Source organism: Ochotona curzoniae, unplaced genomic scaffold, assembly GCF_017591425.1.
Source record: "Ochotona curzoniae isolate NIBS_2020 unplaced genomic scaffold, NIBS_Ocur_1.0 patch433, whole genome shotgun sequence".
Lineage (NCBI taxonomy): Eukaryota > Metazoa > Chordata > Mammalia > Lagomorpha > Ochotonidae > Ochotona > Ochotona curzoniae.
The window spans coordinates 1,258,898-1,273,730 of NW_024467010.1; the positions used below are offsets into that span (position 1 = coordinate 1,258,898).

Consider the following 14,833-nt stretch of genomic DNA (forward strand, 5'->3'; position numbering starts at 1 on the left):
CAAAAGTGGCGCAGCAAATGCGCCATAAAATGATATGACTATGTTGAAAGCAAAATGTTGGTAAACTGCAAGCACACAAAAAGTACTTTGGGTTTTCTGTGCTTTGTTTTTTAAATGGTAACTTACACTGCCATGCGGCACTAAAAGCACATTTTGGTTCAAATGCATTGTTTCGTTCTAGCTTACAACAGCCCCATCAGAGAGTCCTGTGCCCCGAGACTGCAGGGCAGGAGTAGCCCATGCAAGGAGAGCTACTGCACTTGTTTTGCCACAGAATTTCAGACAGCTTCACACACGTGCTCGCTCAAGACAACCACGAGGGAGCAACTACCTCCCATCTCACTGAGTGGACTCTGAGGGTCGGCAGCCAATGGGAACCACCTTTGAATCAAAGCAGTTTTTTCAGCTTTTATTACAAACACCAGCACATTTCAAGTTTCCTCTTTTTGATCACAAATATAGGACCCTCTCCTTCTCGTAAGTATACAGCACGAGACACAGCGCCTGGGCTCTCCGGCTCTCTTACAGAAATTTCCTTACAACCACACACCACATCCCTGGTCATGTCCTTTGACTTGTGGATGGCCCAAGATGATTGGTCACGAGGCAGACTCCAGAGGATGAGGTGAGTGCATGAAGTTGTGAACTCCACGGTGAGCTGAAGCAGCAGCCCCCGCCCCGGCTGCCTGCAGCATCTGGGACAGGCCACCTCAGGAGTGTGGGCATGGAGCGGCTCCTGGGCTCAGGGACTTCCCATGGTGAAAAGGCTGATGCAAGAACTGAGGTGCAAGAACCCACGAGGTGAACAAGGACAGTGTGTCTGCACTAGAGGGCCTCGGCCCTGCCTTCCCTTTATGGGGTGGGGTGCACGTTGGGGTTGTTCAGGGATGCTAGTTGGGGATTTTATTCTTATCTGGCTTAATCTACATAATTAAAACTCAAGGTTCAAAACTCTGTCTTAAGACTAGATTGTACCTTTCTGATGTCCTGGAAAATTTCTTCAAATTTAGATTTTTTTCAAAAGATTCTCAAATTAGGTATTTAAGTATGTTTCAAAGTCTGTAAACAGATTGGCCAAGGGGAAGTTATCTAGGTCATGGCTTCTAAACATGACACCACAAAACACCCACTAGAGCCAGCCATACTGCTGCCCCCATCCCCAAAACCTGGAGACAATTTCCTGGGGGGCAGCTGGAAGGGAACTGGTTCCAGTTTGCCTGCCTCAGATGCTATAGGGTTTGTTCCAAAAGAGGGAACCGTCAGCCCTGCAGATCACGTGGGAAAGTGCTTGGCAGCGTCCTTACTCCCGAGGGTATCATTTCAGGGGGAGCCAGGAACCACCCCAAGGCCCTAGAGCACCCAATGATAGGATCTGTGGCTAGAAAGGCAGGGAGCTCTCCCCACAGGGGTGGCTGGCTGAGAAGGAAGACTGGGATGTGAGCTGGAAGCACAGTGCTGTTCCCAGCCGCGGTGGTGAGCATGCCACAGGCCAGGGCTGCTGCGGGCCCACTGCCTCTCTCAGTCTCTTGGGGGAGAAATCCCAGGTGGCCACTCGGAACCCATGCCCATTGCCACCCACTCACTACTGTGACTGTAGTCCCGCATCTCCACTCCGAGTGAACAATCAGAACCATGTCTTACAAAGAACAGACTCAAAAAATATATATAAATAAATAAAAACCTTAAACATTCTTACAGGGATCTTAAAAGAACAGAATACATGTTAAAAACTTCAGTAATTTATATCAATTTTAAGCAATACTTTATATACAATGGGGAAAAAACACATGCATAGTCCAAATACAACGTTGAAAACAGCATTTTCATAACAAAAAAACCCCGAACACTAAGTGTTAATACCATGTACATGAATTCAAGAAGGACCACCCTTTTTGTCTGTTGCACACAGTTTATTTAACAATATGATATAAGAAATGAGTTGGTACTTTACCATTCTATACAGTGATTGAATCTTCTTGAGTTTTCTTATTTATAGTAATTATAGCGCTTGCATGATTTACACTAGAATTGCTTTTCCTCATTTCAAGTTTCACATAGAAGAAAAGAATGCTTCTTCTCTATTAACATTAGCATGGTCTAAGAGAGTGATCACCCCTATTTTTTGTCTAAAACCAGTTTTATCAGAGAAACAAAGCAACAATTTCTACATCTGCAAGACAAGAGTTTGGCGTAAGCCAGCACATATAGATAGATGTGTGTGTGGGTGTGTGTACGTGTGTGTGCACACCGGAGTCAATTCCTGTTGTCCAGGGTAATACTTGGGAGACGCCCACAGAGTTCACAATAGAAAAAAATCTTCCCGCAACATCAGAAAGTTACTGGGATACATTATAAGCTTGCATTATTTCAGGAATCAGTTTCTGAATATTATTTTTCTTCTCACTTTTAAACATAAGTGTTTAAAGTCTTGAAAATACAAATAAAAAATATGAATATAATGAGCTTGTTTTTCCCGTTAAAAAAAGGCATGAACCACCAGCAATGACGACAAAAAGAATCCAAACCAACCCCCCTCCCCCAAAAGAAAAAGAAAAAACTGGAGAAAAAAAGCCAAATAGAGAGAAAGAGAGAGACCAGATATTTAAATCAACTGGTTTTTAACAAAAAAATATATTCTTTGTATTGTTTCTTGAAACATCTATCCACCTTCCGTGGCGTGGAGGCAGCAGTCCATCCAGGAGTAAAAAGGCCCTAGATGCCTGGGTTCTCAGTACAAAAGGTCCAGGGACACGAAAGGGAAAAAACCCCATGCTCTCATAATGCTACAAACCCTCCACAAATTTTTCTAGTGTATCTCCCGTGGTGTCACCGACCAGGGACAGTTCACTGGACAGTGCACTCCTATTGGGGGTGTTCAGTTGGGGGAGCATTGCACTCTGTTCAGGGTTCCCCAAGTGTCCCTGCTCTATGGAGCTGGCCATAGTGACAGCAAGTCCAGGATGAGGGGAACCAGTCTGGGGTGAGACGTGGTGTGGCGAAGGTTGGGGCTGTATCCGCGGTGATGGGCTGGAATGTGGAGGCTGGGACTGGGGCCGCGGAGACTGGACAGGGGCTGGAGACCGCACCTGGTTGCTGAGGGATGTGGTGATCTGTTGGCCAGGGAGATGTGAGGCCTGCGGCTGTCCTGAGAGCATGTGCTGCTGGGGGCTCATGGGGTTCGGCTGGCCTGGGGAGCCCATCTGCTGCTTCATCTGCTGCTGCTGCAGAATCCGCTGCTGTAGAGCCTGCTGGATGTTGGGGGCGCCATCTGCCCCCAGTCCTGGCTGCCCCATCTGACCAAGCTGTCCCATCTGAGCTGCCATCTGGCCCATGGAGCTGCCCTGGATGGGGAGGTGCTGCTGCATGCGTTGCTGCTGCATTGCTGGGGCATAGGCACCAGGTCCCTGGGGCTGTTGGAACTGGCCATGCCCAGGCATGCCCCCGGCCACGCCAGCACCCCCTTGCTGCTGCTGCTGCTGCTGCTGCTGCTGTTGCTGTTGCTGCTGCTGCAGTAGCTGCCGCCTCAGCATTTCTCGGTATTGAGGATTCATACTTGCCACATTGGGATTGTGTCCTGGGTTCATGATGTTTAACGCCTGGCCTGGGGGGTTCAGGCCTCCCATTGCCTGCTGCTGCGGGGGCACACCCGGCCGTGGCACCCCAGCCTGCATGGCGTTTAGGTTTTGCAGGCCTGGCTGCTGATGCATGCCGGGCTGGGGCTGGAGGCCAGGCTGGGGCTGCATGCCAGGCTGGTTGGCCACGTACTTGGCTGTGCGCTGTTTGATGAAAGCTGCCATTAGCTGTGGGTTGGATTTGAGGATGTTCAGCACCTGCTGTTGCTGCTGTGGGGAACTGGGTGATTTCAGGGTCCTCAGCAGATCCTGCAGGGCGCTAGGCGAGATGCTCCTCGGTGGCGGGACATTGGACATCCTTGGCCCAGCCACAGCTGCCTGGGCCTGCATGGATATTACAGGCCTGGGTATGCCTGGCATTGGCTGCTGCTGGGGGAGGGCTGCCTGCTGCCACTGCCCAGGTGGCATGCTGGGCATTACTGGCCCACTCACCTGGTTGGGCCGAGGCACATTCAGGCCCACAGGGGCCATTTGGCTCCCGGGGGTCCCAATGCCCGTGCGTCCTGGGGGCATGCTGCTGTTGATGTTCACACGGTAGAGGTGCTGCTGCTGCTGGGCCTCGCGCTCGATCTGCCTGGCTGCCTCCACTGCTGCAGGTGGGGGCTGGGCAGGGGGCGGGGGAGCCGGCACCTGGCTGGTGGGCTTCCCTGTGGACACGGTTGTGGGGGGCTGAGTCCGGGCCACACTGGGGAAGCCAGCTGGTGACATGCTCACGGGTGAGGGCTGGGGCTGTGCAGGGGGCTGCGGTGTCTGGGGTGTGCCGGGCTGCTGTGTGGGGGTCCCGGGTGGAGCTGAGGTAGGAGAAGGCAAACTCTGCTGAGGCACGTTGCGGGTGTTCATAGTGGCCATCCGCCTGCGCATGAGCTGGGCTTGCTGCAGCCGGTGCTGGATCTGCTGCTGGCGGAGCTTGTGTTTGATGTTGAGGCAGAAGGGCACGGGGCACTTGTTCTCTTGGCAGTGCTTGGCGTGGTAGCAGCACAGGGCGATGAGCTGTTTGCACACCGGGCAGCCGCCGTTGGTCTTACGCTTGCAGCCCTTGGTGTGCTGCACCACCCGCTTCATTTTCTGGCAGGATGGCAGCGAGCAGTTGGCGTTGCGGCACTGGCAGGCATGTACCAGGGACTGGATGCAGCGCTGGATGCTCAGGCGCCGTGACTCCTGGGGGCTCTTGGACTGTGGTTCACCTTGGCTGCTGCCTTCGTCGTCCAGGCCCAGTCCCCACTTCACCATCTTGTGTGTGTGGCTCTTCGTGTTGTAGCAATTGATACAAAGGTCATAGTCCTGCAAGCAGGGAAAGGTGTCAGGAAGAGCCAAACGGCCAGACACCCTGGGCTGCCCTACCACAAGACTGAAGACGGGCACGCTCACATACAGAACTGCAGGGACCCTGGCTCCTTTCCTGCCTTCCTCTGCCCTGTAAGTCACATTAGGACTGCCACATCCTACTCCTTCCTAAACCCAAACCATGAAAGACAAGAGATGCTGCTCAAGAGTCACAAGTCACCACAGTACAAGTCCCAGGGGAGGCCACAAGGTGCCAAATGACACTTTCATAACATACATGTCCAAGGGGCAGACAGCTGTCTCCTTCTACACACCAAGAAGGTGCCACACTTCAGCTGAATGATGGAGCATTGGACAGTGACCACAGAAAGGATAGGGAAAGTTAGAAAGAGGATCCAGTGTGGCTGCAGGAGATGAAGGACCCACTTGCTACATCAAGATTCTCTATTAAAGCACCAGTTTGAGTCTCAGGTACTCCACTTCCAATCCAGCTCCCGGCTAATGCATCTGAGAAAACAGCGGAAGATGGCTCAAGTGTCCCTGCCACCTATGTGGGAGACTCAGATGGGGTCCCTGGATCCTGGCTTGCTTGACCTGGATCAGCCCCAGTCCTTGCAGACAACTGGAGAATAAACAGCAGACAGAAGACCTGTCCTTCTAGCTCTTGAAATAATCAACAAGCGATAAATAGGACAAATGAGGCTGGAGAAGTGGGACAAAGACAACAGGCAGGTAAAGATGAGCAGAGGGGAGCCTGGCAGGTGTAGTGGCATCAGTCCCCACCAGAGAGCAAAGCAAGCAGCCAGGGTGTGGCAGGGTATGGACTGCTCTAGGAGAAAGGAAGGGGGTCAAAGACAGTGGTGGTGAACTAACCAGAAGAAGAGGCCGAGGGGTGGGCTGTATACCCCACTACCCACCCACAGGTGACTGACAGCAGGACCCACACCTCTAACAGGGAGCCAATGAGTGTGAACACAGGGCGGTTCACCAGGAACAGGGAGGGGACTGGAATGAAAAAGGCAAGAAGGTATTCCAAACCCCTCAGCTGGACCAGATCCAGAGCCACGTGAGAGCAGAGGAGCATTTCAAAATTCCTAGAGCCCAGTGGCCTGGCTCATGCCTCTATGGCTGCACCTTACACTGACACAGGCGGGAGCAGGGACAGCAAAGCCTTTAGCCTCATGCACATCTCCTCGTCCAGGGACACTGAGGCATGCCCATGGAAGCCCCGCCAGCATGCTGACCCACCTCGCACACGGTGCAGTGCCAGCGCGTCTCCACATGGTGCTTGCACTCGTTGCAGGTGTAGACAAAGCGGTCCTGGCCCTGGGTATGCAGTTCCACCAGCATGCACAGTGTGGACCACTTGGAGCGGCGCAGGGAGGAGAACTCCCAGTGCTTGTCCCTGGCCAAGGTGAGGAAGGCATCCCGCCCATCCATGAGGTCGCAGCTGAGCAAGGGGTCGGGGTCGACGATGGGGGGCAGGGTGTTGATAACAGGTCCCGCGTGCAGGTGGATCACAAAGAAGACCTGTGCAGAGAAGCAGCATTAGCCTCCGACAGGCATGTGGCCCACCCTGTGAACTCTGCCCGCTGCAGGCCACCCTCCCTCCTGCTGCGTAAGGCAGGAAGTGCCTGTGGGCTGGAGCCAGGAGCTCTACCTCCTTGTGCTTCTCCATGGTGGCGTACAGCTTCTGGGACAGGTCATTGGACACACTGGGCACACTGGGTTTCTTCTTGTTGGCGCGGCTGATGCTGCTTTTATTCTTGTTTGTTTTTTTGTTGTTCTTCTTCTTGGCATTCTTGCTGTCACCTTGACTGCCCTGCAACACAAGCTGAGCTGTCACAACAGGCTGCCCATCGTCAGCAGGGGTTCATGGCAGACCCCACATGCACAAGCCCTGAATATACAGCTGCCTCGAAAAGAAACGTGGAGGAGAAAGAGGCAAGGACAGAAGCAGAACCTGACCACTACAGCTGGAGGCCACACTACCTCTCCAGGGAAAACAGATCCAGACACTAGTTTAGAAACCCAAGGACTCACGGCAAAGTAGAAGCCATTTTCCATGATCCCCATTACTCTACTGGACCTGTGGCGTTCCGTGTCATGTCTCATAAGCACCATAGTTTATTCTTTACCAAGAGAAAGGCAAAAACATCCACAGGAAAGAAACCAGTGTGAGAGAAGTGGCCGCCCCGGTGGAAAGCAGACTCGGGCCTGAACAAAGCTGGGATGCTGCCCTCCTCCAGCGCAAGGCCTGGTTGGGCCACAGTAACTGACTGCAGCTGTGGGAATCTTGCTTCTCAAGGCAAGCACTCCTGCTCTGCAAAGAACCTGGGGCTACCACCCATCCTGGTCTCACGATGGGAAACTGAGGTAGACCTGGTCTTTGCAACTTTACTGTTGGCAGGAGCAGACAGACAGCTGCAGAAGCACGACAGAGTGTCTGCTGTAGGGAAGGGGGCACTCACACAAGACACAGTGCATGCCAAGAGGTGCTGAGAGGGGGTGACTATGGCCTTGGGAGACACAAGGGGATCAAGGAAAAACTGAGAAAAATCAATAAAGTGTGGCTTTAGTTAATTTCAACAAATGTACCCCACTCATGGAAGGTGTACTGGGCATGATGGAATCCTCTGCTCAAGTTTTCTGTAAGCCCTAATGCCCTAAAACTGTGAAAAAAGTTTATTTTTCTAAGAAATTATGAGTACACTACATTTAGAAAATATGACTAGGGACCAGCATTGTCGCATGGTGGGTAAAGCCACCACTTGCAATTCAGCATCCCATATGGGTAATGATTTTGTGCCCCCACTGCTCCACTTCCAATCCAGCTCCCTGCTAATGTGTCTGGGAAGGCAGTGGAAGATGACCCAAACTCCTTGGGCCCCTGCCACCTACAGGGGAGCCCCTTATCCACTTGGATGTTGTGGACAGCATGACCTTACCTGGTCAGAGGCAGGTGTGCCCACACATGGCAGTGGCTGCATTCCTGGGCTCTGTGCAGGGCTGTGAATCTGTCTCAGCCCTGACAACAGAGGCCCTCAGCTGGTCCAGCAGCCTGTGCGGCAGTACGCTTCATGTGCCTGGACATGGCTCTGACTTGGGACACCTCTAAGCAGAGGAATCTGATACAAAGATCCTCAGGGATCCCAAAGTCAAGCAGCTTCCTCTGTGCTGGCCTCCTGGTCAGCCACTGACACCTGCCCTCACTTCACAGGCTGGCCTCTCCGCACATCTTCCTCCATCACACACATCTCAGGTGTTAAATCACCAAAGGCCAGCGAGGACCTCCAGAATGTGGCTGGACAACAACAGACTTGGCCTCTAGGGAGGCCTGAGCAAGAAGTTAGAAAACAAAGACAGCTTCTGAGGTCTTGTCAGGAACCACTGGGGATGCAAACTTGGTCCACAGCCTGGTCTATGCCTTCTCTTAGGCAAAAGGCTGAAGAGCTGTCTTACCAGTGAAGTGAATGGAAGGGGCCAACCCAGGACCTTGATGTCATCCTACGCTGACTCCTTCAGTCTGCCCAGGACATAGGCCCTGCAGCCCCTCAGCAGTTGGTACCGCCACACTGGTTCACCCCATCTCTTTCATTCAAGGTTTCTTCTCTCTTAGGCCACAGAGACCCACCCATCCAACCTTTGGGGTTGTTATCCTCAAATCTCATCACACTTCCACCACACGATGGCCACAAATGAACTTAGGCCACCACTGTCTTTTACTCAGATAGACTCTTGAGCACAGCATGCTTCCCAACACTCCCTGGGTTGCTCCCCAACAGGCCAAGGCCCAAAGCCTCTCCACTACTACCTGAGGGCAGACAAGGCCTCAGTGACCTCAGCACCACCTGAGGCAGGGCTGGGGGTGGGGGAACACAAGCCCCAAACCAAGAGATGCATGCAGCAAAGACTCTCTTTCAGGGACCGTTCTAAGCCATAAGCTTATCCTGACCATGATGTTCCCATTGTCCATTTTCTTGGCTCCCACAGGTTGCCTTCCTCTTCCTCTTTCCAGGTTAAACCCCTTCCTGCACAGAGACCTCCTAGTTTGTGCATCACTGTCTGCCACAGAGGGTGCTACAAACACGGGAACAAAAGCCCACCAGAGAGCAGTCTGACTCCTCAGCTTGGGGGACCAAGGGGATCCCTACCTCGGTGGTCTCGCTAGCTGCAGTGCTTTCTTCCTTCTTCCTTTCTTCTTCTTCCTGTTCTAGTTCCTTAATGCTTTCTTCCAACACATTGGGCCAGAAATCACCTTCAAAATAGGGCAGTTCCTTGGCACTTGTGAGCCTGTCTTCAGTTGCTTGTTTGAAGATGTCCTTAGAAGAGAGAACACAGTGGTGAGGAGGGGCTGCTGGAAGCTCCAGGTCTGGATTCACAGGCTGAAGACACTGGTGGGATGGTTAAACAGTGACAATCCCAGTGGGCGCTCTCAGAGGCTTCACCACTTTGACCTCCTGCTTTACTTTCCTTTTTTACTGTTTGGTTTTGTGATTCTCAGAAGTGCACACTACCATAAAGTGAATGGGGGCAATAGGAGGACACGCCCACAGGCATCACTTAGCATAGGGTACCTTGTAGTCATGAATGATGCGTTCAGCGAATGCCTTGTCCAGCATTTTCTTGTACCATTCCTGCAGTCGTTTTGGCTTCGGAATTTTTTGATCAGGAGGGTGGCAATGGAAGATGTAGTCATCTCCTTCACTTGGGGGACAGGCCCAGATGTGCCCTGTCACATACCTGCAGAACACACACGTTAAATCAACAACAGTGAATGGCCCTGGCTTCTAGAAGTCACAGCTGAGTAGCAAGGATCTACACTCCCACAGGAAGAATTATAAGCATGGAAGAAAACCAGTTACCAAAATGCTCATGGCAGAACCCAAAACTTAGGTTCCAATCCAAGGCTAAATCTTTACTATCTGCAATCTCAAAAGCCATAACTTTTTTTCTCAACCCAGGGCATGAACCGGCTGCAGTCGAGGTCACAGCAGAAGCCTGTAACCCTGTCACAGAGCCTGGGAGCACAGCAGAAGCCTGTAACCCTGTCACAGAGCCTGGGAACACAGCTCCTCCAGGACAGCACCTAATGCCGCAGGGAGGTGATGCATGCCAGGTCGGCTTCCTCTCGTACGTTGCCAAGCTAGCTTGGCTGAGCAGCTCTAAGGGGCTAATGTAAAATCAACCTCATTCTTCTCAGGACCCTTTGATGCAATTCCTCCAACCTTTTCAAGTCTGGAAAAGGAAGGTAACAGATCTAGAGTATAAAAATGAAGTAAAAGAATTCAGACGCAAAAGACCACAAACCGAAGGATTCAGTTTACAAACAGTATCCAGAAAATGTGATGATACAGACAGTAGATGAGGAGTCAGAAGGCAGGCGTGAATGGCACATGAAGAGTGCAAGATCGCATGCAGCAAAGGAAACCCTCCAACTCAATGTGTAGCGAAGGCCACCCGCTTGGTAAAGCCAGCAACAGCCCCATGAATCACACAGCTGAGGCAGGGGACACTGCACTAAGATGGGAAAGAATGAAATGCAGGCAAAGAGCATACATCACACACAGGCCCTTGTGGCACCTGAACCCAGCTCTTAAGGCTCTTAAGCTGACCACAGGACATGAGAAACAGAAACACAAAAAAATGTACAAACTGGTATGATTATGACTTCACCAAATAAATATACAGTGAAAAAAACACAAAGAGTTTTGATTCGTTCTGAATAGGCTAATCCAAACTTACCCCAATTTCTTCACATATTCTAGATACCCGATGAGGATTTCATGATAAACGGCTGTCCGGAGGCATCGTGGCCGGAAGAAGTGAATACTGTCCAGGTAGGATATATACACACGTCTGCGGGGGCAGGTGGGATGGGTGCATTTTTAACTCAAAGTATCCCTCAAACTGGAAATCAAATACCAGCCTCCCAAACACAAACAGGCTTGTAAAAGGCCAGCACTTGCACCGTGTGCCATTCCTGACTCAACTTGAAGTGAAAGAATCCTTTCACTTGAGCGGAGACTTCCAGGGACACACACCGTGGGTGAGGCACAGACCATAAGACCATGGCCCATGGGGATGACCGAAATGGACATCCCACATAGGTATCCCCTTCATTTCTCATGAGTTTACAAGCAAAATAAAGCTAACAATTTTGGTCAATGATGACTTAATCTATTTTAATTCAACATCCAAGGACACAAGTTCTGCTAAGCCCCTATTACACTGGAACAAAAACAAACAAACAAGCAAAAAAACAAAAACAAAAGCTGAGATTACCTTGTGTTTGGAGGGGGGCAGTCAGAGCCATATTCTTGGACATGCATTCCAAAAAAGCACACATCCACCCCATCAATTTCCTCAAAAGCAAACAGTGCTTTGGTTCGATATGGGAAAGATTCAGACATTTCCCCAGAATCCACAAACCTGAAAGAAAAAGGCAGGCTTGATGTTCTTGAAACCCACGGCTGAGCACCTCTGCTCTGTACTTGGTCAGGGCTGGTGAGCTGAAGGCTGGCCCGCCCAAGTCTTGGGGCAATCTCATAGCTGTGATCACCCCTTCCCAACCCTGTGTCCCAGGGGCGGACTGAGAGAAGAACTGCTATGACACCCCCGTTAGAGAACACAGTACACAGACCGTGACTTCATCCCAGGCTTGACCTCCACGGTCTTGTCGGAGCTGGCCACCACTCTGACAAAAACCTCCCCGGCCTCAGGGTGATTTTGGCGCCGCAGAAATTTGTTCACTCGGTCTTCCAGGTGGTTTCCCAGTCGTGTGGTCTGCAGTCCTAGGAAGTCCGGAAGCAGGAGAAGAGCAAAAGAGGGGCCAATGAGATCACAGCACTAGCTTTCTTCTGGCACATTCTGACATGTTTTTAATTAGATATTTTATTATTTATTTGCTTATTTGAAAGGCAAACTGACAGAGCCAGAGGGGAAGAGAAAAAGAGAGTGAATGAGTGAGAGCGGGAGAGCGATCGACAGACAGACACACACATTCCTGAACTCAAATGCCTAAAACTGCCACGGTGAGGAAAGACCACTGAGGAGCCAGAATGGCGGGACCTAAGGACTTGGGCCATGATTTGCTGCCTTCCCTGGAACAATAGCAGAAAGCTGGGTTGAAGTAGAGCAATCAGGACCCACACTGCCATCCAACATGCTATGTGGCTGCCTGAGGTCAAGGTTTGAACAACTCTTGCCCTACTGTCTGGCAGCCTAAAGGGGTGAGCCTACTTATGACACAAGCACTTCTTGGGGAACAGGTGAACTCCAGGAGCACAGCATCTGACTCCCAGAAAAACCACCTACATTCCTAGAGTTCCACCCTTTTCTAACAGTGAGGAGCAGAAGAGCTAGAGGTGGTGCAAGTCTGACTGGGGATATGGAGGAAGAAGCCAGGCTGTGCCCACTCAGCCTCCTGCCCTTCTAGTCTAGGCCCAGGAGTCCTCCCTCTCCCTAACGGCACACTTTTGGAACACTAACAGAAACCAGAGATTGGCTGGTACTTCCTGAGGGTAAGATTGGTGCACTCCCAGGGAAGATAGATGTGAGTATGACCGGTGACTGACCAGCTCCCATTTCCCACTGGGGAGACCTGGGGGAAGGCCTGGCCCAGTCATGTCTGCTGGGGCCATTTGGGGAGTAAATTAGTGAATGGAAGATATCTTCCCCAAATTCTGTAACTGTTCAAGATAAATAATGAATCTTGAAAAATAAAAAGACAAAAATCAAGTCCCAAATGTCAGCAGCTGTACTTGAAAAATCCTGGTTTAAAGAGAAGCATTAAAACAGTAGGGGAGTTGTCAATTAACAGTGTTTCAAAAGGTTTTTAACAGAGGCAGTTAAAACTACAGAATAGCTTTGGATTTGGTTAACAGCAATTCAAACTTTAAAAAAAGACTTCGTCTGGGGAACAGGCATCAGCTTAAAGGGTAAGATGAACACATTCCACACTGGTGCCTGCGTTTCATCCCTTCCACTAGTTCCCGATGGAAGCTTTCGCCCAACGTGAATCCAGGAAGGCAACGATCATGGGCCTGTAACCCAAACCGAAGGATCTGGGTTAAGATCTCAGCTCCCAACTCCAGACACCTGTCGGCTGTTGCAGGCATTTGGGGAGTGAACTACCAGATAGGACCTTGCATAAGTAAGTAAAAATTAATTTTAAACACTCATTAAAAATCTTTCTAATACTAATTAAGTCATAGGACTATCAAAGACCAGGAAAAGTAGTCAAGTTTCTAAAATGGACAGTCCAAAGTATAACCCACAAACTTACTCTTAGCGCTAAATTTGTTTTCTTTTCGAGGTCTACCAGTTTTCTTCAAGCAGTTGTCGCACACAAAGCTGAAAAACAAACAAAAACAAAACAAAAAAAGGGGTGTGATCAGACTGCACGCATTAGCACATGCTGCTAAACCAGTATGCAGCATTGAAACACTTTGCTGGCATAGGAATCACATTTTTATAATAAGAGTAAAGAGGCAGACGGCTTTGGTTCTCCAATTCTATAAAGTAGTCAAACACTCAATCAATTGCCAATTCAATTGTTGAACTCTGACAGCAAAGAATGAGACTACCACTGCTGCCACCCTTAGGTGGGGCTGTGCACTGCTCTTTCTTTCCCCAAGACCAGAGGAAATTACTTACCCTGAGGGCCAAATGATGTCATAATGCAGCACACAAATTTGATGCATCTTCCGGCCACACTCCTTGCAATCGACAAAACTAGGAGATAGAAAGTCTACAGTTATGCTTTCAGAGACACCAACGGACATCCAGAAGGTGTCTGAATGTGTGTGGACCCTGCTCTCAGGGACCTGTGAATGCCTCTGATTCTGACACAGGATGAGGCGGATCCCTGCCTTCTTTGAGAGTAAGCGCCTCACTCCTCTTGCCCTCAATCTCTCTTTGCAACCAGAAATGCAACTTCAACTTGAAAAATTACAAAGTGGCAGACAGAAGATCTTCCTCTCTGTATATATGACTTCCCAAAACAAAACAACAACAACAACAACAACAAAACAAAATACAATTACAAAGAGGATTCAAAAACTTCATGGGCATTGGAACTCAGTGATAATGTGAATTTTCTATGAACTTTAAAAAAACTTTCACTTTATCTGAAAGGCCTTTGGGCAAAAACCGATAGAGGTTTTTCTATCCACTGGTTTTCTATCACTTTCTCAACAGTCTGCGGTACGCCAGGCCCGAGGCAGAAACCTAGAACTCAATCCAGGACTTGCACACAGATGGCAGGGACCCAACTCCTTGAGTCTTCACCTACCGCCTCCCAGGACTGCAGGAAGTTAGATGGGAAATGGAAGAGCCAGGACTCAAAACAGATGTGGGCCTCCCACTGGCATTCTATCTGCTGTACTGCCCACTGCTCTGTCAACTTTCTGAAGCCTCCTTCCACTGTGAATTAAGGTAAAACTCATAGGTTACTATTTCTTGACAATGACCATGCATACTTTCTCTAGGCAATTTCACATGTCTTAGCTGACTTAGGAAACAGAGGACAACCTCTCTCAGTGTCATAAATACTTGCTCTGAAGTCTAAGACTTCTTAGGACACAGACAAGGAATGTAGTCGGTCCCAGCTGCCACACCAGGCCTGATGCAATTGTCATCACAGAGGGTGGCAAATGTCAAGCCTGCTAAAAAGTAGACTTTTCTGCACTGCCTGTGACGGCCCACAACTAACATCCCTGGCTCTACCATCTCCAACAACTGCTTCACCTCGGAGACTTAAATGTCAAGATACTGAAAGGTGAAAACCTTTGCTGCTTTCAGCTCTTTCCCTTGGTGCTGTCACAAGCCACACAGTTTGGAAGGTTTAGGAAGTTAGAAATGCCATGGCTCCCCGACTGCCTGAACTCAGGATCTTCAGCAGCGTGAGCTGAGTC

At 50.2% G+C, this 14,833-nt stretch overlaps 1 protein-coding gene across 2 annotated transcripts in view; it reads right to left on the bottom strand.

The window, feature by feature from the left end:
- Window positions 1–382: 382 nt before the first annotated feature.
- Window positions 383–14,833, bottom strand: part of LOC121167857 (CREB-binding protein) — a 142,829-nt gene continuing 128,378 nt past the window's right edge. For both annotated transcript variants that reach the window (XM_040997550.1, XM_040997551.1), the window contains 10 exons: window positions 13,575–13,652; window positions 13,204–13,271; window positions 11,560–11,710; window positions 11,202–11,348; window positions 10,662–10,775; window positions 9,494–9,659; window positions 9,071–9,238; window positions 6,577–6,738; window positions 6,165–6,446; window positions 383–4,913 (listed from right to left, as the gene is read on the bottom strand). In XM_040997550.1, the coding sequence (XP_040853484.1) occupies window positions 2,784–4,913; window positions 6,165–6,446; window positions 6,577–6,738; window positions 9,071–9,238; window positions 9,494–9,659; window positions 10,662–10,775; window positions 11,202–11,348; window positions 11,560–11,710; window positions 13,204–13,271; window positions 13,575–13,652 (3,466 nt within the window). In that variant the 3' untranslated portion in view covers window positions 383–2,783. The remainder of the gene's footprint in view (window positions 4,914–6,164; window positions 6,447–6,576; window positions 6,739–9,070; window positions 9,239–9,493; window positions 9,660–10,661; window positions 10,776–11,201; window positions 11,349–11,559; window positions 11,711–13,203; window positions 13,272–13,574; window positions 13,653–14,833) is intronic.